The sequence below is a fragment of the Ammospiza nelsoni genome, chromosome 1 (assembly GCF_027579445.1).
Source record: "Ammospiza nelsoni isolate bAmmNel1 chromosome 1, bAmmNel1.pri, whole genome shotgun sequence".
NCBI lineage: Eukaryota > Metazoa > Chordata > Aves > Passeriformes > Passerellidae > Ammospiza > Ammospiza nelsoni.
The window spans coordinates 100,511,253-100,537,847 of record NC_080633.1 but is presented as its reverse complement, the minus strand read 5'-3'; the positions used below and the strand labels follow the sequence as shown (position 1 = coordinate 100,537,847).

At 41.7% G+C, this 26,595-nt stretch overlaps 1 protein-coding gene across 1 annotated transcript; it reads right to left on the bottom strand.

Annotated features, from left to right (window-relative positions):
- Window positions 1-7,248: 7,248 nt before the first annotated feature.
- On the bottom strand, window positions 7,249-26,532 carry FAM210A (family with sequence similarity 210 member A). Its single transcript, XM_059483537.1, has 5 exons — window positions 26,460-26,532; window positions 14,127-14,234; window positions 12,460-12,932; window positions 10,269-10,380; window positions 7,249-9,211 (listed from the first exon to the last, which is right to left on the bottom strand). The coding sequence occupies exons 3-5, from the start codon at window positions 12,906-12,908 to the stop codon at window positions 8,879-8,881; spliced, it is 894 nt and encodes a 297-aa protein (XP_059339520.1). The 5' UTR covers window positions 12,909-12,932; window positions 14,127-14,234; window positions 26,460-26,532; the 3' UTR covers window positions 7,249-8,878.
- Window positions 26,533-26,595: the final 63 nt, after the last annotated feature.

Genomic DNA, 26,595 nt, shown 5'->3' with positions numbered 1-26,595 from the left:
TTAATAAAGGGGCTAATCTGTAAATCAGACAAAACATGTTGTATCCTTTAATGGTTTCCACTCTGAAGCGTGTTGCAGAGCAGCAGCGGAAAGGTGCCAAAAGTATTTTAAAGAGGAGGAAACATAAGAAGAAGTACATGCCAGGTCTCAGCACAGCCTGTGGCAATACTGGGAATAACCTTTCCCTGCCACCATTCCCAGTCCCTCTCTCTGCCCACTTCCAACACATCCCACTGTCTTGTGCAGAGCTATTTTCTGTTTGGCAGGGCTTTGAGCAAGCAGCCAGGACATAGCCACCCCTTGTTCAGAGAAAGAGGGCATCTTTTTCACAGAGGCCAAAATGCCACCCTTGAGCCCCCGTCAGTGCCAACACCAGATCATTCCAGCTTAATTTAACATTTGCAGACATTATAGTGATTGACAGTTGAGTTGAGTGGAAAATTCCAGTTTAATCCTGCTCTGTGTGCCACAGACATGGGCTCAGACAGCTTGACCTACATTTAACCCTGGGCAGCAAGAAATTCTTAGGAGAAAAGAAAAAAAGTGGTTTTCATCTCAAAGCAGTGAGAACATTCCCACTTATTACATGTCCCTGTATATGCATACACATGTAATTGTGTTACAGTGCTGTGAATATTCCATGAGCTGAGCCAAGTTTGCCCTGGTTGGCTTTACTTGGTGAAGAAGACATGTAAGTCAAATATAAAAGCACAAGTGTGCTTGCATAACTGCTCAGTAGGGTTTATGGCAACAGCAAAAAGGATAGGAGCTAGTTCTTTCCTGACAATGAGGTTAGGATTGTAAGTGCTATAAAATTTGCTTATGCTGCAAACTTTGTATCTCTTGGGGGAAAAGTTGATGAGCTGGTAACTTCAACTAATGTACTGTCAGGAAAAGCCCAACAGGTAAGGCTTGACTGAGGGACTGCAGAGTCAGTCTGGTTTCTTTGACCCCCCCCTCCTTCTGCAGATTAAAGGTGCTGATAGTGACTGACTGTGTTTGTTTTGGGAAGTTACAGGTGCACTACTGGGTGTCACAGCTTTTCAGCAAGAGGTGCATTGGCAAACATGAAAAGCCCTGTGGCTGAGTGATAACTGCATTAAGTACTCAGCATGCAGGCCCTCTCACCTTCTACAGTCATGCTGTATCTTATACCTATAGATAATATGCATGCTATCTCCAGCCATTTGCCAGGGCAATCAGGCACTGTACTGTAAAATTGTGCTCTGTCAGGGAAACGGCATCAGGTGCACTTAAATCCCCACCTGTCAGGGCACAGAAGTGAAGTGCCTGTCTGCAGTGAAACTGTGCTCAAGAGTAAACTGCAGCTGTAGCTGGAGTGCTGCTTGTGCACTGGCACTTCTGTTTTTGAAGAAGATTGTCTGTATGTGGGTCTGTGCTGTGCAGAGGTGTGAGGGCTAGTGTGCAGCAATCCAGCAATAGAAAATACACTGTTAGGACATTAGGCAGAACTTTGAGGTCACTTCTATAAAATGACACTGTGTTCTCTTTATGTTCATGGCTTTTCTAACCTAATCCAGGATAAAAACTTTATTCAGGGCTTTAGCTAACCACATCATTAGTCATCAGCCAAGGCTGAGAAATTTCCCTTTCTCCACTACAATTCATCCAAAGGTCACCTTCTGCATTGAAACACAGCTGCCACATCTGGGAGGTAGCTGGGGGTCACAGCTGTGTGCAGGCACCTGTTTTTGGGGGAAAGGTGCTCCAAGGTGGCTCTCAGGCAGGGCTGGATAAAGAGCTGGTGTAAATGTGCTGGTGGAAGTGCTTGACAGTGCCAGCGGAGGGGATCAGCACCACTTACTGCAGAGTCTGTTCAGCTGAAGGGCAAGAACAGCATCACTACTCATGAGATCTCTCATGTTCTCCTATATCAACATCCTTACAAGGTCTGGCAACTCTTTTTGTGCCTATGAACAAATCCATGTGAAACTATAACAAAAAAAGGATGTGAGGCAAACTTGCAGTTTGTGTATTTAGAACCTCATGGTGGAATTGGATTTTGTCTCCACCTGCTTTGTGATCCCAGATGGAAGGTCATCAGCAAGCACAAAGGCCAGGTCAAGGCAGTGTTCACAAGGAGCCTGTGCTGTCTCTCCATGCCTGCTTTAGGTCACCAAGGCAGTCCATTGAAATTACCAGTGCTGGATCTGTTCCACTACCAGCCTCCCAGCAGTATAGTTCTGATTGATATTAAATGTAGGATCCCAACTGCATTTCTGATGGATTCAGCATAGCATTTCAGGTGGAAATTACATCAGTTTCATGACTTTAGTCTGATTGCAAGAGTACATAAGATTTTTTATTCAGCATGAGTTTGAGAGGAGGACACAGACTATTCAATACTTGACTGGCAATGGAGTTGACTCAAGAACTGTAGCATGTTTGGGCATTTTTCCTAAACAAGCCTGAATATCCTCCCCTGTGTTCCCTCCTCTCTGATTGTCCAATCAATTCATCAAGCTCAAGCCCAAACAACACTACATGTTACCCTGCGGGCTTTTGAAATCAAGATGTATTCTTTCTACTTAAGAAGATCATAAAAATAGGTAGCTAATTGCCAGGGGATAATTACAATTCTCTAATTATTATTGTTGCTGATGGTAAGTGATGAACAAGGATGAATGTGATGCAATGCCCTAAGCTGACACCCTGAAGGGGACACAATCAGAGGAATATTTTTCAACTTTGGCTCCAGCAGCATCTTGAGTCACTATTTTCGCTCTGGCCTGTTACTGGGTCACAGCTTTGGCTCCAACCCTGCTCAAAAGGCTCAGCTGCACCTTCAGCTTGGGCACTAATTTCAACTGTGACTGGCTCTGGTCTTTGTTCTGGCCATTATTTTGACTGGCCCCATTTTCACTATTGCTTCAGCTCCAGCCATTGCTTAGGCCAAGATTTCAGCTCCTCTTGGGCTGAGACTTCATCTGTTCCCCTGTCAGGCTCTGACTTTGGTTCTGGGCCCATCTTGGGCCACGATTTTGACTCTGGGTCCTGCTCAGGATGTAAATTCAGCTTTACCTATATTGAGCTGCTGTTTCCACTCAGCTCCATCTTGGTCTGCAACTTTTTCTCCTGCCTGTTTCAGGCCAGTACTTGAGTGCCAGCCCCACACTGGTCATAGCTTTGGCTCTGGCTGTATCACTCTTTGAGCTGGGCTCCATCCTCTGCTCCTCGACCCTGTATCTTCATCTCCAACTTGGTATCAGGCTTCAGCTCTGGCCCCTGGCTGGGCTGTGGTTTTGGCTCTGGTCCCATCAGGCTGGGACTGCAGGTCTGACCTCTGTTCAGGCTGTGAGTAGAGGTCAGGAGCCACCTTGGGCCTCTATCGTTTCTCCAGCCCTGTCTTGGGCAATGGTTGCAGCTCCAGAACCCATCCTGAGCCACAACTTTGATTCTGGTCCCATCTTGGTTCATGAGCTTGTCCGCAGCCTGATACAGGGCTCTGAATCCAGCTCCAGCTCAGGCTCCCATGTCTGCTCTGCCCCTGCTTGGTCTTTGACTCAGCTCTGCCCTTCTCAGTTCATGACTTTGGGTCCAACCTGACATGGGGCAGCAACTTTGGCTCTGGTCCCTGCTTGGGCTGTGACTGGTGCCAGATTGAGCTGTTAACCTCAGCTTTGTAAAGATACTGGAGTGAGACTTTATCTGCTCCCATCTGTGGCAGCAGTTTGAGCTCTGGCTGCCTCAGGCTGCTACTGCAGCTCTGGCCTAACACTGGGTTGAGAGTTTTTTGTCAGCCCCATTTTTGGCTGTAACTTTGGCTGTGGCCCCGTCTTGGCTTGTGACTTTGTTGTCTCCAGCCACATCTTCATCTGCAACTTTGGCTTAAGCTATGGCTCAGGCCACAAACTTGGCTTGATTTCCATCTTGGGCTCCTGCTTTTGCTCTTGCTTTGGCTCTGATTGCAGTTGTGGTTCTGGATTGGTATGGGGCTGTGACTTAACCTCTGGCCTGATATTGGCCAGATGCTCTGCCAACAGCTTGATGGTAGATGACAGCTTTGGCTCTGGCCCCAATTGGAGGCTATTACAGCTCTTATTTGGGCTGCTACTTCAGCTTCATTCCTGTGTCAAGCTGTGGCCTAGACTCTGGCCACATGGCCATCCACATCTTTGTCTCTGCTTTGATACTCAGTTGCAACTTTGCCTTTGGTCCTTGCTTGGTTCATGACTTCTGCTTTAGCTCATTTCAGGCTGCATCTTTTGCTTCTTGGGCAGTGATTTCAGCCCTGTTCCCTGTTCAATCACTGGTGGCTATTTTCAAGCCATGTCCACTGTGAGGCCATGAGCTTGGCTCAGTTTTTGGATCAGGGCTTCAGCTCTGGTCCCTGCTCCAGCCCGGGTGAGGATCATGGCTTCTGCTCCAGTGCCATATTGAGCTATGACTTGGGCTCTGGCCTCATTTCAAGGCATTAGTTTGACTCCAGTCCTATATCAGACTGTGATTTTAGCTCCAACCCCATCCTGAGCTGTAACATCAGTGGTAGTGCCACTTTTGCTGTATCTTTGGCTCTTGCTCAATCTCAGCATGTCTGTGGCTCTGGCCCCTACTGGGGTTGCTATTTGTTCCTTGTCATATCTTGGGCTGTTACTTTGCTTCTAGGGGAAATATTGGGCCATGGCTTCAGCTCTGGCCCCATCTCTCTAGATGTGACTTTAGCTCCATTGCTCCATTTCAGTTCCAGACACATCTTGGGCCTCAGACAGGTCTGGCCTAATACCAGGTTGCTACTTCAGCTTCAGTACCTGTTTGGTCTGTGACTGTGGCTAGGGCTGGATAGCAGGTTGTGGCTGTGCCTGTAGCCCCATGTTGATCTGTGGCTTCATCTCAGTGGCATTTCTGGGCACGATTTCATCTCTGGCCCAATATTTGGCTGTGATTTGGATGCCTGGAGAAGTTACCTAGAACAGAAGCTAGACAGAGTAAGAGAAATAAAGTAGGTATTTATTAAAAAGGCCTTCAAAGATTACACCTTGGGCAATACAAGAGCCTGGTGACCTTGGTTCACAGGCTGGAAAAGGATTGTTTTTTTCACCTGTGAAGAGAACTTGCTAACACTTTATATCAAGTTCAGAGTTATATACTAATGCAGTACAGAATCTGAAAAATAAGAGAGCTAAAACTTCATCACCTTCAGTTACTGCCCTATCTTGGACCACTACTTGCCTCCAACTCAAATTTGGCTCTGGTCCATGCTTAGACAGTGAGTGCCACAGCAGTCTGGCAGCAGTGTAGGCTCTGGCCCTAACTCTGGCCAAGGCTTTGGTTCCAGCCCATCTTGGGTTATGAACTTTTTGGCTCTGGCACTGCCTCAGGTGGTGATTGCTGTTCTGTCCTGATACTGGGCCATAATTTTTGTTCCAGTCCCAGTAGGGATGTTATCTTGACTCTGGGCCCACCTTTAGCTGCAATTTTGGCTCTGGACAGTGCTTGGGCTTTGATTTTGTCTCTTCCCCATCTTGAGCAGCAACTTAGGCCCAAGCCAAGTAGGGAGTTGTGATGTTGGCTCTGGCTCTGCACTGGTTTGCAGCTTCAGCTCCAGTCACATCTTGGATTGTGATTTCAGATCTGCCCCCTGCTTGTACCTTCACATCTACTCCAGTTCCATCCTGGGGCCCCAATTTTGGCACAGATTCCCTGTTTTGATCACAGCATGTACTCTGGCCTCATCTTGGGATCCCAATTGCAGGCACAGTTTCAGGTACAGCCCCTTGGTGATGCTGTGCAGTGGTGTTTACATGTGAGGCTGGCAGCAGACAGCAGTGGGAGAGGTGGCCAAAGCAGCCATTTCCCTGCTGTACATGTATTGATAGATGTCTCAGTCCTGGTCTCACCAGATTTCTGAAGCTTTGCAGAGGTGGAGGCACCCACACCCCCACCCACCCTCTAGAGCCTGAAAGGACAGCCCTTTCCCATGAGGATGCTGAACAGCGAGAGGTAAAAAGGCAAGCCCTGGTAGAACTCACTGAATGGTCCCACAGGCAATAGAAGATGCTGCTGGGCTTCTCTCTGGGCTTTTCACCTCACCAAGGATTCCTGGCAGTCAACTGGGCACTCCCTTGGTTGGGTCACTTGTGGGCTGCCTCAGGGGCTCTTGGTGCTGTGGCCAAACTGCTTTCCCAAGCCATGGCACCTGCTCCCCTGTCCTTTTCTGCTGCTGAAGGCTCTCACTGATGCTGTTCCACCTTAAGGGACACTGCTGCCACACGAGTGTGCCAACTGTGCTGGCCTGGACACCAGAAGGAGACGCTGTCCCCAGGTGCCCCTTGCTTGCCCCAGCCTGCCAGCACAGTGCAGGCACAAGGCCTCTTCAAAGGGTGGTGGCCCCTGGCTGCCAGCCATGCAGACTCACGCTAAGGCAGACTGTCACTAACAAGAACTGCACCTCAGTATCATGGCAATAATTTATAAGTGAGATACAGGACAGAAGTCAACTTTAGCTTAGTTAAAACTGCAGAATGGCTGGGTACCTGCTGGGCACCAAGTGGCATTACATTCATTGGGCAGCCCAGGAAACTCCCCAGGTGCTCTCTGCACTAACAAGGCAGAGGTTCCATAGAAGGCCAATTTGAGACAAGATCATCAAGCATGTGACTAATTGTCACAAAAGCTCTCCAGGTCAGACTTCTAAAATCTTGAAGATTTCCCCTCTGGCTTTGTATAAATGGATCCATGTAACTCTGTGCTTTGTCAATTGACATGCTGGATGGAGGAAGTGGTTGTCCCAGAAACTCCTCAAGCTTCTCCATGCGGCAAAATTGAACACCTACACAGAGGAGGCACTTGGCAAGAGTCCCCATGAGCTATTCCTGCAGCCACAGAAATGATCACACAGGACAGTCAACTCCAGGTCAATCAGCTTTTGTACTTGGCATGAGTAGAGATGGATCAATAAACACTGGAGTGGTCACAGGCCAGCTGGGCAAGGGGAAGGGCAGGAAGAGGTGCTGTAATGAACAAGTTCTAACATGTCTCAGGGCTAAAAACTCATCCTAGGACACCAAGGTGCCCCTGTGCAATCCCTGCCACGTGTAAGTTGCACTGAAAGAGTCCCATATGTGGCCCCAGACTGAAAGTGATCATGCAATGTTACTGGGGCACACTCTGGGCTTTGCAGGGTCCTGCAGGACATGGGTAACACTGCCCCCAAAAGTGGGAAATCAGAAGAAATGCCAACATCAGAAGACTGTGTTCAGGGGGACAGTAAGGAAAAGCACACTAAAAGAGAAAAACAAAATAGCATCTATTAACTCTAGTCCTTTACAGTAGTACGTAGCAGTGTAAGAGTTCACAGAAATATTTTTTAAAATAATTTTTATCAGAAACATGGCACTTTACATCTTCAGGTCACTGAATATACAATGATTATTCCTCACAACACCCCTGTGAGGTAGGCATTAGATTGCAGTTACTATTTAACATGTGGGCAGAGGCAGAGAAGTATGTAATGAATCCTGCACAATTAAGTTAATGGAGTTCAACTCACTTAAACATGGAGAAGCCCTCAGTGACTTGAATGAGAATGGGACAATGGGGCAGAGCTGATACTTCGTCAGCTGTATTTTTTTCACTCCAGTCAGTTGCAATGCTCAGGATCCAACTCTATTGCTTCCCCATATCCCCCTGAAAAAAGCACCTTTGTTAAACAACTTACACATGCTGAGTTGCTACAAAGTGAGATCTGTAGTAGAAATAGGAAAAACAGACTTCAATTCAGCCTACATTTGAATAAAACTGAGAGAAGTTTGCCTGCCCAGCCAAATAGAACACTTTCAACTTTAGTCCTTTATACATCTGGGACAGCATTCCAGCCTTCAGGTATGAATAAGTGTTTGCTTGACTTAATCTAGGGGAAAAAAGTTTGGTAGACTGTGATCGCTGTCTCAGAAATCATGCTTATTTTAGTCAAATTGTTTTACTGAGGGAGGAGGAGGAGGAACTTTGGGGTTTAACTCTAACTTTCCATGTGTTTAAAAAGCCCCTTAGTATAGCAATTTCTCAAATAAACTTTTCTTTCAATTTTTTTTTGTTTCAAAAATAAAATAGAGCAAGTTTGTAAACTTTAACACAATGAACAAATCCTAGTGTTTAATATACAATTATTGATTTTAATGACTTTGTACTGTAAATCAACTTCAGGAAACAAAGTATACTTGACAGTATGGCTACTGTGATTAACTCATCTTCCTATAGCTTTCAGTTGAGATTTCTGAAGAGATGCACTGTTCAAGAAAGATTCATAGTCTCAGCCCATAAACCACAGCAGCCTGGCTGAAGCCAAGGAAGCCATTGTAATGAATTCCTGCCGAGCAGCTGATCCATAAATTCCTTCATGTGCAGTATCATTGACAACGGTCTGCTCCAAATTGAGAGATGATCACGATTGAAGAGGCTTGGGTCCACGTGCTCTAAAAATCTAAACATGCTGCTCTTCCCAACAGAGAAATCTTCATTCTTATTTAATGGAAGACTCAGTCTAGTGGAACCATGCCTGTGCACTATGATGGGAGAAGAACAGAGTAGTGGCTCTTGGCAGAAATCGCCTTCATTTTGAGGAAGAGGGTGTGGGGAAAAAAAAAAGAGGAAAGAGTAATTCTTAACATTATTACCAAGGGACATGTTAACTTCTAATCTGAGATTTACTTTTCCTTCTGAAAATTGAAACTTTTAGGTCACAACCTCTTCCCCAAGGAACTTTAACCTTTAAATCCATGTAGCAATTGTCGTCTCCAGACAAAGGGTAAAAAATATAAAAGAAAAAAAGAAAAAAAAGCTCAGAAGTGCACTTTGCATATCCTGCCTCACAAACGGTTAAAGTGCTAAGTTTGATATATCCAAAAATTAAGCATCTCTCCTACTCCTTTATTTTTTTAAATGAAACTTTCTCTTTGGTTTCTTGTATCTTCCCTGTAATTTTATCCTTCGTTTCCTCCATCTTCTCTGTAATTTTATCCTTTGTTTCCCCCATCTTCTCCGTAATTTTATCCTTTGTTTCCCCCATCTTCTCCGTAATTTTATCCTTTGTTTCCCCCATCTTCTCCGTAATTTTATCCTTTGTTTCCTCCATCCTGTCTTGTAGGTATTCCTTTACTGGTGGTGGTGTGGACATGTAGCCGTGCTTACGTAGGTATTTAACAGTGACAGATGTTCCTCCCAAAGTCACAGTGTATCTGGCAGGAGTTGCAATCTTAAAGAAACCAAAGAATACACCACATAGATAAAATAGGAAAATAACATCCAGCAAAAGGTATTTTTTTGTGTTGAAAATCTATTTTGACCAGTGTCAGATTCTAAAGGTATCTTCAATTTATAATGAAATAAGCCAGTTTACAGTGCATCCCCTAGAAATGCATACCTTTTACTTTAAGTATCATTTTGTCAGAGCCAGCAAGGGCATTAGATCTCCCTTAAAAAAACTCAACACACAAACCCTCCCTGTGCAGCTTGCAGACAAGCATTTGGCATCTTGATGCAATTCAGAACAGACTGCATGTGAACACCGAGTTTCTTCCAACACTTCCAGATCTCCCAGCTATAACAACATCGTTATATTTAACTGTATTTATTTATTGGTCTCTTTTAGGCAAAGGAAAAGTTGGAAAGAGTCGTACTTTCACATTTTGTTTGGGAAAGTAACCCATTTGAAAACAGGCAAGAAGGACATCACTTTTAGAAACAAAACAAATTGAGTGGCATGTACAGCGAATACTGTACCTTTTTTTTTTGAATGGTCTGACATGTTTCAAGTTTCCCAAACACAAACTTTGCACGTATAAAGCAACAAAAGGAAACCCAAACCTGAATATAAGTAATTGATTCAAATGATAATGAAAATACTTGAGAGTGATGGACATCTAAGGGGAAGACAAAAAATCATTTAGGATAAAAATAACTGTCCTTTTATCTGAAATTCAATGAGGTGTTTAGACTTAACCCCTTTGTCCCTGCTAATTATGTCAGGGATACAGAAGAATAACTTAATTGTCATCTCAGAAGGCTGCAATACTTCTGCAGCAAAGAAGTTATTTTAGAAATACTCCTTGAAGTCTATTTTAGATAGACTCCTTGAAGGAACACAGGACGCATATCAACTTGCATGGGACTATTTTTACCACAAAATGAATGCTTAAGTACATGCAGCTATCGAAGAAAGCTAATTAATTCTTTCTGCTGTAAACAAGTAAACCCTGTTTAGTTCACCAGGCAAGACTTAGAGCTTATTTACAAACTATAATTATACTTACTTTATACAATGCATATGCAGTTAGTGCATTTCCACTCTGGGAATTTTTCAGGATGTCTACTACGCTGTCTGGTAAGCCAATCAACTCTAGGAATGGAACAACATTCACCCCACTATAAAAGAGAAAAACATTGGTAACTTGAATGGGAATTTGAAACCTGAACAGTAGAGTACTATTTCTTTATTACACAAACTTCATAATTTGAAAAGAAATTTTTTTTATCTAAACAATAAACTTACAAGATTTATGTTTCTGACCTTAATAAAATTAATGTTCTTTTCAGCATTTCAAAAGGTGACCCATTTATATTATCTCTGTTGGATGGAATGGTTTCTAACTTACCTGTGTCCCAGTTTATGTTTGAGGTAAGTAGATGTAATGGTGGTAAGACAGCTACTCAGGTTCCAGCTGTGCATGTTCAATTTCATGCTCTGTTTTGCCTAAAATTACCTTCTTTTTCTATTAAAATTTCAGACAATGTTCTCCATTCACTTCTAAATATATCAAACATGGAATGTGGCAAAAGAAAAGGAAGCAACATGTCACACAGACAAGACTTCAGGGGCTTTGTGCTCAGTTCTTCTACTGTGTCAATATAAGCTGTCAAGATGGTGGAGGGAGCTCCTATAACAATTTCTTTCTATTTGACATCCAGGAAAACACCAAAAGAGAAAGGAAAGCTCATCTTTATATTATAGAAGAAAGCTACACGTAGTTATAGAAGATGTGAGTTTCCAATATTTGACAGTTTATATTATTGGTACCATTATCTATTTCTATCTAATATTTTAAGTGTTCTTCTGAGCATGCAATCACTTTAGCATCAACAACAGGCAGTAATTTACCAACAGTTAACTAGAACCTACAGTCTGAGTAGAGAGTAGGGAATTCCCAGAGTAGGGAATGGAGATCTAAGTAGGAGCTGAAACACAGCTCTAACTGTGCCATTTCATTAACCACTGCTGTTTAGTCTTGTATGACCAGTCATTCTGAGACTTATTTTTCCACTTCAAGAGAGCACTGCTCCTGTGGTATAACAAACTGAAGCTTTGTTATAATTAGTTTAATTCGTTTCTAGTTGAATATTTCAGTTGTTTTCATCTGCCAAATACCTACTTTAGCAGCAGGCTTTAGAGTTTCAAGAAAAGTAATTTTCAATGTGAAATGTCTGGACATAAGCATCAACCTGAATTTATTCAAAGCAAAATATTTTTATAGTTCAAGACCTTTATTCCTCTGACATGAGCTAAATTTAGAATGACATTTGGATCTATAGCTCCCAGAAAGGGCAATTATGCCAGCTGGTTAGAGTAACTAAAACAAACACTTGTGCAGTAAGGCATTCTGATGTCAGAGTTCCATCCTTGCCACCACAAACCTCGTTGTTTCATGCTTTCTATTATTAAATATACAACACCAGCAGTCCAGAGATAAACATTTGCTTATATTTAGCAAACTATTTCCAGATAAATAAAACCTCTTTCATCTGAACTAGCAAACTAGCAGCTCATAATTGATGTAGTAGTTTTTTCTGATAAATGCCATTTTCCAGAATGGTGTCTAGGACATGCTGTAACTAAAAGAAACTAAAATTAGAATACTTAGTTTATTTGTTTTTTTTTTAACCACACAGATATTTAATCTTCAATTAAAAAGCATGGTCTACAGCAGCATTTTTTTCAGTGGATGGCAGGAAAGACAGGAAACAGAAACAAAAAAGGAGGGGATACACATTGTGAACAGCTAAGGGAGGTAAATCCATGAAATGAAAATCCAGTTATGAGGAAGGACTGGGGATGAAGTCCAAGGGCAAAAAAAAAAGGTCTATAAAGATCTCAACTAGCCATTCATAATCAGGATTCCAAATCCCTATCTTTACCTTTTGAGAGATTACTAATAATTTCAATGCTGTTTACATCCATTCATCATTTTGGAGAGATGAGCATACCTGTAAAAGTCAGCACCATACCTGGTACACAGCAATAACTGCATGGTAATAGTATCTACATGACACTCTCATGAATCCTATATACTTCCAACATTACCCTTATGCTTTAGTCAAAAATGTAGCCACATTTCTCTTCTAAGTATAAAGGCACTTTTTAACAGGCAAGAATAATTTGTATGTCCATTCACTAGTAGATCTCAATTCAACCATGGTACTGGGCACTGCAACAAAATACCAACTTACTTCATGGCTGCATAGTAAAAGGATCCAAACCATACACTGGAAGTCACAAGGTGCACTGGAACCATGACTTTCCCATACTGCTTAAAAGTCTTCTTGAACCTCTGAACAAGACTAATTGATTTATCTTGTAATGGATCAAGTTCTGAAGAATCTGACTCTGCAGGGCTCTGCTTGGGCGCATCAGTGGCCGAAGGCAAAGGATTTCTCTCTTCTGGTACTTTGTGAGAAGTGTCTGCTGTCTGTGATGGAAAAGCAGTTTTCTTTGAGGCAAAGTGAGCTGCACCTGCATGAAGACATCGTTTAGGAGGGTCCAGTGCCAGAATCACTTTGCATCCCACATTAGGCAGCACAGACTGTCCTTTTAAGCACTGAAAGACACCGGTGCGAGGGAAGAACCAACACGTCCCATGAGCCAGCTGAGATGCAGAATGGAGCAAACTCCGCTGCATTTTGGAGAAGTGTGGATGAAGTTTCTGTAAAAAAGAAACAAGAGTAAACAAACTGCATTTCAATGATGTGATTTCTGCTTGCTCCAACGCCACTTACAATTCTCAAAATTTAAATGGCTTCCTATTCTACTTTAAAGAGGTTTTCTTTATCTTCCTTTGCAGAAATAGTTATGTTCTGAAATGAAGGAAATAATTTTCTAATTTTTTCAGCATTCTGAACTAAAATAGTCCCTTCACATAACATACTCTGCTCCTCACTGCTAAAATGATTGCAATACTCCCAAAAAAACATTCTTAGGAGTTTAAGAATCTACTTACTTCTGCTTTTATCTACATAACCTGGCACAGCCATTGAAAAGTTACCCTTAAACTTCACTTATAGTAGCATCTGATAACTTGAGTGAACCTTGAGCCTACATAAATGCATTATAAATTCACTGAAGTAAGTGTGCAATTAAAATTTATTTTTGGTGCGAGTGCATTCTTAGTTTTGGTAAAATTTTTCATGTTCTATACTATTTTCAATAGAAGTTCATAAAATTGAAAAAGTCCAATAGAAATAATTATTAATGATCAAGCAATAGCCTACATAGTAACAAATGTAACTGCAACAGTCTGTCAGTAACACCTGTCAGTAAGGGGGAAGGTACTGTTGAATGTCATGTATTAACATGAGCAAGACTGAATTGCAATTTTCCAAACACTGCAATGCAAAGAATATTTTAAAACTGTGGAATAACCCAGTTAACTTTATGATTTTGAATATTTACCAATTACTCCTGAAAGTTTGAAACAACTATTGAGAGCTTCCCCACAAAGAAGAAAGGAATTTAGTTTTGCATGCATAGAAATAATTTTTACCCCCCAAAAAGCATGCTTTGAAATTGTGAAATACTTGTTCCTTTCCTTTATTCAATGGTTGCAAGTTACAGAACTAACAAAAAAAAGGTGATGCTAATTGATGTAACAAATGCCATTTAAGTTACTTACCTTACGAGTTTTGTACATTACTAATGCTTTTCCATTTTCACTTATCACAATTCTTTATCCAAACTAGAAATCATTGAAATTTAATTGAAACATCATATATGCTTTCCCTTCACCTTAGATATATGCCAGGTGCTTTAGCAGTGAATTTTTCTAGGCTGCAGAAAATGATCAATACTTCCTAACACAGGAAGAATTTAAAAAAAAAAAAGAAATGGAAACCATACATACCCTTTTTTACTTTCTAGATACGGTAAGGTGTGTATCTTCAAAAAGTTGCAACTCTTCCACTAGTTCCCCACCTTTCAAATATATGTCTTGAACACATTGAGGCCCCTGCTAAAGTGAAAAAAGGGCACATTTAGAGAGATAGCAACAAGAGCAAATTAATCCTGTGAAGATTTATTTCTGATCAACCTGAAAAATTGCAACTGAAAAGTTATTGGTGTAAATTCCCTTTAGAATACTGACATGCTAATGGGAGATTTTTTCTGTGTAATTTTAGAAGTTCCTCAACTTTGAATTACTGTTCTCTTCCAAGAGAGGAAAGTTTCATAATCCAAATGGATCTGTTGGAACAGTCCTGCCTGTATGTTTTCTAGGTAGTTTTATGCTACTGTTGTACTTGAATTAATGGAAATTACTAGAATTACAATGTTTGATGTGGGGACAAGACAAATTCCCAGGCTGCAAACTCCCTGGGAACCTCTGCATTGCTTGTGACACACACTTTGGTTGGACTCCTGCTAACAAAAGGTACTGCATCAATGGGGAAAAAGGAACTGGTGTCTCTATATAAGGAAGCAGTTCCTCTGTCCTGTTGACAGAGTATGAACTTGGTGGGAGTCAGGAAGTGCTGCTGCTGCTCATGGAGCAGTATATCAGCTACAGGTACTGGCTCTCCACAACTCAGTTTTCTTTAAGACTTCATGTGGTATGTCTAGTTTTACAAGAAGCAGAGATTCTTGCTTACTTCTGAAATCCAAATGCAATTGCTTCTCAAAACAAGAAGTAGTGAAAACACTCACTAAAACTCAAGTGTTCAGATGGCACTCCATCATATGCCAACTACTTAACTGATTTATAGAAATTGTAACAACAAACTTGGAACATGACAACTGCATTCCTTGCCTACTGCCATTTACAGTTCTTTCCTGAGGGATAACATTCTCCACAGAGAACTGTTTTCCTCTCTCACTAATAGTACACAGCACTGAGTGTCTGCCCTAAGTAGATTTTCTCAATATCCAGCCAGCAGACTCAGCAAAAGGCATCCACCTATGGGAATCTGGAGGCTCTTGAGTCAGACTTCTACTGTTCACCAGTACCCTATTGAAAAATATCTGGTTCAAACAAGCTGTGCAAATTGCAGCATGGGGGAAACCATAATTTTAAGTAATTTATGTTATTAACAGGACACTGCATTCCAGCAGCCTTGGGAAGAGATCATTCTTCAGCACAAGACTGAGAAGTTGAACAAGAATTTCTGAATATTTTCCATTCTTTGTAGTGTATTTACAGCAGCACTTCTCAGAGCACTGTTTCTAGGTTTTGCATTCTAGCACTGTCCCAGCACCTCTGACCCAGCACAGTGGCTGCAGAACATCTGGGGAGGAAATGGTTCCGTTCTCCAGAGTGTGGGTCAGCACTGTGTCCAATGCTTGTCAGGCAGCACATGACACTGCTGTGATCAGTAAATGAGTTTCAAGGTCTTTGCTCACCAAGTTACATGCACCATGTAAAACTTAAATATAGAATGTCACCAATGGCTTTAGAGCAGAGAAGGTTTTGGGGCTATTACAAGAATTTCCATGCCACTTTTTGTTCCTAGACTCAGATGGACTTGAAAGTCATTAATTAAAGGCTTTTTTCTCCATGATGCATGATGTGGTAGGTCAAAAGGAATGCTATCTAAACATCTACAGTAGACCCTGAAGAGGTTTTGCACCTTGTAAACAGATAGTATGGTTCTAGTGATATTCTGCATAACTGCTTACTGTTTGTTTCTCCACTTTAAAATATGGAGAAGCACAATAGCTTGATAGATAAGGAAAGGGTAAGATATGACAGTGCTTATGTTTGAGAGCATAAAAGAAAACATTTTTTGAAACAAGGTAAAAGTTTTCCTAATGACCTTACTGTGTTTCACAGGGAAATGCTTTGCTTATTTAAATGAACAAAGGAGAGCCCTTTTGAAGTGTTGGTACATTGAGTTTTACACTGCTGTCCAGAAGCACGGCATGAGGGAACTATTATAAAGGTTACAGCATGATGTAGAAAAGGCATATGAATAAAGGAACACATTAATACAGCATACACTATGTAAATTCATTTTGAAGAAGCAAATATTTTTAAAGAGGTGATGGGTGCAGCTGCTCAATTGTTATACTTCAGTTACTTGGCTCAACAATGCAAACAAATTTTTATCAGGACATATAAAGTACACAGTTATTATGGTTGGAGATACAAATATATATGAAACTAGCTGTTTCATCCCTCTAAAACATGAGATGAATACAGAGAAACTTGTGATTTAAGACAATTAGTGAGAGGAAGTTCCTAAAACCCTGTGCACTCAACAGGCAGGAGGAAGTGTGTCAGCCTATGGATCTGAGACAAGAATTTCTTGTCTAAGCATAATACTTCTCAAAGAAATTACTGGAGCTACACAAGCTATACAATTGCCCTTGTAACTTTAGGTTGTTAAAAACACTCAGATTCTAAGGAAGTCAGGACAGTAACCTGAATGTTACCCACAACTGCACCTAGTGACTTGTGAGAAGTTGCTTCTTCATTTTAGCGTGTTTAACATTTTTCCTGCTGCAAAGATACAGAAAAGGACAAGAAGGTACAAGCTCCAAATACCAAGGTGAGAAAGCACTTATCTGTGGGGTGGGAGCAGGGGGAAAGGCGTTTTAAAACATCTTAGATTACTTTATTAGTTTTCTCTTTAAAATGCCACAAAGAAAAAAAAATCTGTCTAAGGACAAATATAACTCAAGTTCTCTGCTCCAAGAACTCCATGTGGTCAGTGACAGAATAGATATTAGCTACAGAAACCATGAAATGCTACACAGACACTTGTGATATGGTCTCCTCTTCAGCACTGTCACATCCCAGCTAACTATTTAGTAAGATCTCAAGCAGACTGCAAATTGAGCTGTAGAGATATTGGCTGTTCAAGACAAACTCCTGGTTGGGATTCTTGGACATCCATTTAATTCCTAAAGGCACCCTTGTCTCGTGGTGAGCTGCTAACAAGGCCTCTGACATAAACGGAGTACTCCAGGGGCCTCTTAAGGAAAAGAACAGATCAGCTTCTCATAGCAGTGCTGGAGGTTTTGCTTAGGAAACTTCTGTACTTGTGTTATAATTCAGATCAGCTTTGGCATAAATCTGATATACTACAAAAGCATCCTAGCTCTTGCATTTGCTCTACTTTCCAGTGATAATTAGGAAGTAGATATTAGATTTGCTTTTTGCTCCTGAGGACAAAAGAAGCTCAGGAATTTTAAATGCCACAGAGCTGGTTTAGGTGACTGTCGCAGACTCATTGGCTTTGGATGTGTGCTAACACGTTCTATGCCAAAAAAACTCTGGGAGATCTTTGGAAAACACAGAAGTAACAGGCCTGGCCAATACAGGTATGGCAAAGGCTGCTGTGGAAATTTACTGTTGGAAAGAGAAAACATGTCAGAGAAACTTTCATCAGGATAATTTGTCTAAAAATGGTTACCCGGCTACAATTAATGTTTTTGAGTTACCAGAAAAATTAAAATACAAGAAGTTGGCAGTGCATAAAAGATGGCAAAAACTTTAGTGTTAAGATAATGGCAAAAACTTTAGAGTTAAATTTGTTTGTAAAAGAGGTCAGAAAGCATCTGTGGGAATTGAGGGTATCGTATATGCAGAGAACACTGGATTATTTTCTCAGTTGTACCAGAAACACTCTGGACACAATATGTAAATATGGATGACTTTAAAGCATTTTCACTTGTTCTGTTCTTTAAAAAAAGAACATTAATTATACCACAGGAGAGTTCCCAATGAAAATCCATGAGCTTTTTCTACTCCCAAGGCACCTTTCTATGGAAACAGAGAATTAATTTACATTCTTGTCATATTTAGTGTAAAATCTAGAAAACTTAAAGAATTGTGTGTGGCAGACAGAGTAGAATTTAGAAAGGAAACAAATCAAGTTTTCAGAAATCCTTTTCAACTCATCTTTCAGATGGCATAAAAAGCAAATACAGAGCTCTCATCCAAGCAGCTCAGTTTAATAAACAACACCACCATATTGCTTATATTTTTACTAAATACAATAAAAAACCCCCTAAGCTTGTTTTCAGATTTAACTTGTTCTTTTCAAGCACTCATTGACAGTGTATATAAAAAAACCCCAAAACTGATTTTGCCAAGCTTATAAACCAAAATAAGAAAATAGGAAAACCACAATTGAAAACATATCCTAAAAGTCTGGGAACATATTTTAAAATAATTTTAAGACTAGTGCAATACATGCAAAGCATTGTTTTTCTTAAATTCAATGTAAAATAAAACTATAAACCTCTTGGTAACTGGAAAGGGTTGGTACAGCATGGAGTCACTAAGCATGGATAGGAAAGTGGCAGTGCACAGGGACTTTTTATGCTTTGTATTAATACCTTGAGTGCATGAATGAACATTTAGAATTTCTATTTTGATCTTTACTACTTTTGCAGTATTACTAAAACTATCTGTTATTCATTCTAAACTAAGAAAATTGCTTGTAATTTGAAGTTTGGGCATCATTAGCTGTGTAGTTTTGTCTACCACTCAGGGCTGTCTGAAAATATAACACCACATTTTAGGTTAAAGGGAGTAATGCAAAATAAGTCACAGTGGAATTTATTTAAACTTGGTAAAATCATGTTAAAATGGATAAAAGACTAAACCCTTGCAGACAGACAACCCTAAAGCATTAGCCCTACCCTACCTCTACACTATTTTCACTTAGTAAATGCTATGCTATAATTTTTTAATTGATCATATTATTACAACTCAACACTGCTAAGTGGAAAAAAGACAACAACTTTGTTACTCTTATTTTACCTAAACTACTCTTCTTGCTAAAACACCCTAAGCAAAAACAAAAAAGTAAAATAAACTTTTCCACAGTCCTTACACACCGAATAATCTTCACTGCTACAATCTTCTGATACTCAAATATTAAAAAGGACAAGAAGAAGTAGCTTTAGGAAGAATAAAAGATACTGCAGACATGTGTAAAGTCTGCACATTGGATGCAGAGGACAAATAAAGGAGGAGAACGTAATGCAATGCCTGTGTATTGAATTGTACATCTGGAATGCTAAACAGGAGCCTTAACACAGTCAATACGTCCATGGTAACTCCATTTTCCTCTGGGATGGAAAGTACTAGATTTTAAGGTTGCATGTAGCTGACCATTATATGAAGATGTGAATGCTCTCTCTCAAATGCTTCTCAAAGAAAGGATCACAATCACCTGTAGTGCTTTCTGCTCTTCAGAACTGGTTTTAATGGCTGGTGCTATTCCATCTGTTACCGCTGGCTCCTTCTTTCACAAGTTTCGTTCTGCCCTCTACTGAATTTTTATGTAAGTACAACTCAAAAAAAGGTCTCTGCTGTGTATGATTCCGTCCAACAAGTGCTGCTGGATCATCCTCTGTATCAGTTCCAGAGCCTCTCAGATTATAGGCACATGGCAAAGAAAAAATTGGCTTTTAAAGTGCTATCTGGTTTGATTTTTTTTGGTCCACTTATCACTCTACAGACATGTATGCAATAAGCAAGGCAGAGAAATTATGCTTATAGATTGCAACTAAGCTTAAAAATAGGCATATTATATATCTATGCCAAAAAAGGCCAAAAAAGCCTTATGTTAGTTAAGAGCAGGGGCTGTATTAATCTGTTTCTTCACACTACCTTCCACTTTAGGCTAATGATCAAAATAAGATCTGATTCTCTTTCTACTCCACTTAGGTAGTAGCTTTCTGAATCCTAAGGTATCAGTAGTTCATTCCTCCTAGAACACTTGTGGTTGTCTCTCAGAGGGTTTCCAGCCTTGCCATGCAGGTGTGGGGCTGCAGGGGTATGTGTGTAGTGGTCTGGTGTACAAAGCAGTGGAAAGCTTCCACTGGATAACTAACAGGGGCAGGAAAGGGACTTCACATAAGCAAGCCTCAGACCTACAGTTTCCTGCATATGACTCTGAACTCCCTCAGGAAAAAAACAAACTAACCCACAACTAAACTGATGAGGGGTTAGATGCTAAAACACGAACAAAAAAATACACAGATCAGTTTTCTACACTTCATCAAAACATTATTTGAGAAGCTCTTAGGATCTTCCCTCTCAATAGTACATTGTATTTTATTTGACACCTCTTTCAACTCATTGAGCATCACTGAGAGTGTTTTGACTCTACACTTTAATACACACTGAAATGCACTGGAAATATGGTTATTAGTTCTATGTTCAGAGTTCAGATATGTCTTTTATGATGAAATTCAGAGCTGTAGTGCACATCTCTTTTCACTAATAGAGTCGTCAATGAGAGTCAAAAGGTTGCTGCCAAAAACCGAATTCTTGCTCAAGACTTCCTGCTACTTGCAACTTGGATTCTAGCAGCCAAGCTCATTTTTTAATTCATAGCTTTTCTGGTCACTCAGCACATCACTGATATAGACAGTGTGGATGATAATAACTAATATTTAAAGTCTTTGGAATTGTAATAAAATATTTATTAATGAAAAATGTAATGAAACAATTAGAGACACACTGCAGATACAGTGACTTTTACAAAAACAGATGGTGCTGACACAAATAAAGTTCAGCCTTTTTGCCCAGATGCAAAAGGTTGGGTTTGTGCAGCAAGGTTCTGGTGGAGGGTGGGCTATAGGGGTGGTTTCTTTGAGAAGCTGCCAAAAGCTTCACCCATGTTTGAGAGTGCCATTGCCAGCCAGCTCCAAGAGAGACTCACTGCTGGCTAAGGCTGAGACCATCAGTGATGGTGGTAGAGCCATGGGATAACACGGCTAAGAAGGAAAAAAAACTGTTGCAGAGATGTAATTGAGGCCAGGGAAGAGCAGAGTGACAACATGTGAGAGGAACAGCCCTGCAGACACCAAGGTCAGTGAAGGAGGAGGGAGAGGTGCTGCAGGCACAGGAGCTGAGACAAGCCAGCAGCCTGTGATGCAGACCATGGTGAGGGAGCCGTGTCCCTGCAGCCCATGGAGGTCCAGAGAGGAACACAGATCCACCTGCAGCCTGGAGGAGCCCACACCAGAGCAGGTGGATGCCAGGAGGAGGCTGTGAACCTGTAGAAAACCCACACTGGAGAAGGTCCTGTAAGGACCTGGGGCAAGAGGAGCCCATGCTAGAGCAGGTTAGCTGAGAGGACTTGTGATTGCATAGGGGATCCATGCTGGAATGGGCTACTCCTGGAGGACTGCACACAGTGGAAAATGACCCACACTGGAGCAGTTAAAGAAGAACTACAGCTCATGGGAGGGAATCATGTTGGAGAGGTTTGTGGAAGACTGTCTGCCATGGGCAGGACCCCCTGCTGCAGCAGGGGAAGAATTTTTCCCCTGTGAAAGAAGGAGTGGCAGAGAAAACATGTGAGGAATGGATTGTAACCCCCTTCCCTGGCCTCCTGTACCACGGAGAGGAAGAGCAGGGAGAGAACTGGGAGCACAGTTAAACCCAGTAAGGAAGGAGGAGTGCCAGGAAGAAATGTTAGGATTTGTTTCACCTCTCATTTCTGTACTCTGATTTGACTGGTAATAAATTCAATCAATTTCCCCACACTGGGTCTGTTTTGCCCATGACAGCAAGCGATGACTGATCTCTCCCTGCCCTCACCTCACCTCAAGAGCCCCTCATTGTATTTTCTTTTCCCAGTCCAGCTGAGGAGAGGAGGGGTAGAGCAGCTTTGGTGGGCACCTGACACCCAGCCAGAGTCAAACTACAGAATACAATCGTAGATATTCAAATACTTTATCGTGACTAATTATAAAAGGCATTTATTAGGAATATGCTTAAACTTTGATCTTAGAATCAGCTTTGTAGAGCCTTCTGCCCCACCTTCCACAGTGACTACCAAACCTGTTTCCTTTCTAGCCTTGATAAATGCCATTTTTGCCACCTTGGATCTTTACAGGTCTTGCCTCATTGTTGTTTCTTCTATCCATAACCCAACAGCAAGCAACAGTATTATCAGTATTATCTGTAATAATACATTAAGGGCAAATTATATTATGTAATAATTTCATAAGACACTTAACAACCTCTAAGTACCAAGTCTTTTACTCATCAAATTCACCCAAAATGCTTCTAAAGATGCCCAAAAAACTTTCTCAAGGAAGAACTCGCCTTACAATTAGAAACAAAGTAGGAATAAAAGTAAACCAGCATGAAACTGGAAAAAAAACATCCCAGCTTCCGTAAAAACAGAATTCACAGTGGAAGCATTGGGTTCAAGATTTTTTCTTTTATTCTCTCACCACATTTATTTCACACTTTCAAACACTGAAAAGCTGTCATTTTTCCCAGCAAAAAATACAGAACGTTCATCTTTCAGCAGAATTACTGTTGGCAGACATTCACTTCCAGTACAAATCTTTTCTAAATATTCAAAGTAAGTGCTGAATTCTCTGTTGTGAATTCAAATTCTCCATATGGGGAAATATGTGCAGTATCAATCAGAATATCTTGAAAAATTATGTGTGAAGAGGCTGATCATAACATTTACAGAACACACACACACTCAAAACCACAGTCTTCATCTAATTTTCAGTAAACGCTATTCCCAACATCTCTACAAATGAATGTGAAAAGTTCTTATAAAAGAAATATTTTTATTAAGGTCTCAATACCAGAGTGGCTACACCTTCTTGCCCATTATTCAGTTTACTGCCTTACACAGCATTTCTTGCCCAGAAGCATGCAAACAACAAAACTACACCATCTACAAGTGTCTGAAAGTGCATCAGATTCAGAGAGCTGTGTCTTTACACCAGAAGGAGCTGTGATGAGACTTTAGTATCAGAACCCTAATAACATTCCTGTTCACAGTCTGAAGCAGCAGCATTACAACACTGCTGTATTCAGATTGGGAAAGGAATCCTGTGACTGCAACACTGCAACCTTTGCAAGCACGCTGCTTTCTGCCAGATGTCATCAGCAAAGCCCAAGGCTTGTGGCTCAGCACAGAAACATGTCTCATCAGAAAGTACTGTCCTATGGCCTGAGACAGCAGGAAGCAAAGGATGCCATCTAATTTTAACATCAGTAAAGCCAGTTTTTAAATTCACAAGATATTAAGAGAGAATAGTTAACCGCCTGGTTCACGCTGGGGCTAAGCACTACCACTGCTGTTAAAGGCAAGTGCTGTCACGTTTTACTAAAATCTTTCACCAGCCACTTTTGGAAGAGATTTGCTGCATTTTTATTTCCAACCCAAAAAATTAATCCATTGGAAAAAAAGTTATTGATTTGTTTTATAATTTGTTTATGAGCACCTGACTGTAGTAACAACCACTCCCTTGCTCCATCCCTCTCCTCAAGGACATGGCAAGTCCTAAAGAGCTGCAGGGGATATCTGCTGCAATGTTCTACAAAGCCACAATCACAGCCACACAACTCGTTTGGTTTACATAAGAACTGTTACACAGGATCAAGGTCAATTGTCAGGACAAGATAAAACAGGAGATGCAGGGAATTAAAATTTATAGCCCATCTAAGTGTCCCTTTCATTTCCTGATGTGAACAAACAGAGCTTTACCATCCAGATGAATTTATTTCCACAGGGCAGGGTCATGTCCGGAAACATAACAAAAAACGTGTCTCATTTGAAGAGGATGAGAGGAAAACTGAGTGATGGAAGGCACTGGGCTACAATGGGTTTGAGATTTTTAGAGGAAGCACAAAGTTCCAAACAGAGTAAATCCTACTGTGTAATGCCAATGCCTAAAAGAAGATGTGGCTTCAGTCTTCACCAGACAAAAAGTCCTAAGTAGGCACACCACTCTGGCCTGTCGGCACCTGCTTAAATCACAATTTCTGGACAAAATTTAATATGGACAAAGTGTGTTGGACTTAACACCTGTACTGGTACCTTCAAGACACAACTAAATTTACGAAAATAGAATCACGGGTGTCATCAGAATAGATCATAAGGATTTTTTAACTGAATAATAACATTTTACTCTCACTGGAATTATACTGGCAGGGACAAAAAGAATAATGTGCGTTTTTTAGAGGTGTCACGATTTAAAACTCAAAAATTAAGAAAAAGTTCTGTAACTTAAAACAGTGCTCTTTTTTGTTGTTGTTGTTATTGTCTCACTGCACAATCCATTCATCTCAAGCAAAAAAATCTACCAGGGGCACATAATTGTCATTAAGAGTCTCTGACCCTGAGTTTGATCCCTGATCTAAAGTGATGGAACCATGCAGTTACCTATCAGCATATCAAGGTAAAATCCTTATGATCCATTCTGATGACACCTGGCTGTCCAGGAAGATTCCCATCAGGTTTTGGGCCCAGGTCTCAGTCCTTTCAGTGATTTCATTCCATTCCTAATACTGAAATATTGATGATTATGAACTTGCTTCAGCATCTAATTTTGAAAATTAGTTCATCTTCAACCATCTGATTTAACACTGAAAAGAACTAAGTTGGGTTGTCTTTCCAACCTGCAGGACTAAACTGATTACAAGGAATTTGCTGAGATTCCATTAGCAGTTTTACGTTTTTAAAAATCAGTCTTCTTCCTGCTCTTGTGGTTGAATTTCTCATGCCCTTGTCTTCAAGACTAGAACAAACTCCCTGCAGATCCAGAAATGTGACAAGATGCAAACTGAGGGCTCTTATCTGACATTAGGGGATATCAAGAGCTCTCTGTCTTGCAAAAACACATTTCAGTTTCCAAGTGATACCTATGAGCATACACAAGAGCTGGGGTGCTTTACCTGCAGAAAAGACCATCTACAGCAGAAGAACTACAAAGAATCTTTTAAAAACCAAACCCGATCAAAACTTTTCTTACAGGCGCTATAGCTTGTGAAGCAGACCTGCACACAGTCCCACCAGACAAGTCTTTAACTTCTTACATTCTTTACAGACTCCTTAACAGTCTGAATTTATCTACTCAGTCTTTGCCATGTGGAAGCTACCTGATATCCACCTATCCAAATCACCAAATGATTTATTTTTTTTTATTTCCTGATGGAAGTGCCTTTTAGACAGTGAGTGCAATTCAGTAACGCTGCCACAAGGGTCAGTCGTACCCTTTTTACTTTAAACAGCCATTAAACAGAAAAAGAGACAAACACCTGCTGTCACCCCCACCTCCATGGAGATGGACAGTGGGGACATACTATCCTCTGTGCATGCAATTCCCACACGGAAACAGCTGCAAGTCACATAAGCACAGGCAGCAAAACACGTTCCAAACGAGGAACCTGCGCCCTATCTCTTCCCAATGCAGCAAAACTTTGGCAAACCATTTTATGTTTATACTTGTACCAGCAATGACACCTTGGGGTAAACTGAAGAACACTTTCAGTTTAAGAACTGGCTTTGGTAAGGAATTCTAGGACACTTCATGTAGTGCTGTCCAATGTAATGTTCTCTTTCAGGACAGTTGGTAGAGGGAGTTTTGTTAATAGACATTAGTGAGGCTGAAGTAGTTTGTAATAGCTGACATAGATCCATGTTTCACTTAACAGCCTTAACAAAAATTCTGATGACTTCTCTGACTCCCTGGATATACTTAATTAACAGGAGCGGATTGCTAATGAGAAACGTAACATGGGGACAACAAAACATTTCTAAAGCCACTTCAAGCTTTCTGAAAAGACAAGACACAGGCATGTCTAGGAAGAGAACCCCCTTAAGGGGCATAAGCCAGCCGCGGTCCTTCAGTGGTAACGTAGAACCATGGAATACGCTGACTTGGAAGGGATCCATCAGGATCATCGATGTCCTGTGCACGGCCAACTCCCGGCCCTGCACAGGACATCCCAAGAATCACACCTTGTGATTGAGACTGCGGCCAAACGCCGGAGCTCTGCCAGGCTGGTGCTGTGACCGCTTCCCTGGAGCCTGCTCCAGTGCCCAGCCATCCTCTGGGTGAAGAACGTTCGCCTAATATCCAGCCTGAACTTCCTCGGACACAGTGTCGTGCCGTTCCCTTGGCTCCTGTCACTGGGCACCGGGGAGCCGGGATCGCCGCTGCCCTTCGTGAATAAGTCACAGCCTAAGCTCCCACCCAGAGAGCCCTTCCTCTCCACCCAGATGCTGCAGCAGGAGCCCACGGCGGAACACCCAGGCCCATCCAGCGTCACCTCCCTACCAGGAAATCTCTCTTTCCACCCTGCTTTCTTGGGCCGCGGCCGACATCCTTCAGCGCCAGGCAAGGCGGACCGGGCACCGGGAAGGCACAGCCGGGAGGAAGGCGCCAGCAGCCCGATCCCCCCACAAGCCGGGCCGGAGTGGGATCCCTCCCGATCCCGCCGCTCCCGCCCCGCCGGTACCTCGTGCCGGGCCCGCGCCGTTCCTCAGGGCCCCGCGCGCCTCGGGCACGCGCCTTTGGCACCAACGGCCGCTCCCGTCACGCCCCTCCCGCCCGCCCCGCGCAACGTGCGGCGGCGCCCGTCCCCACCATCACCT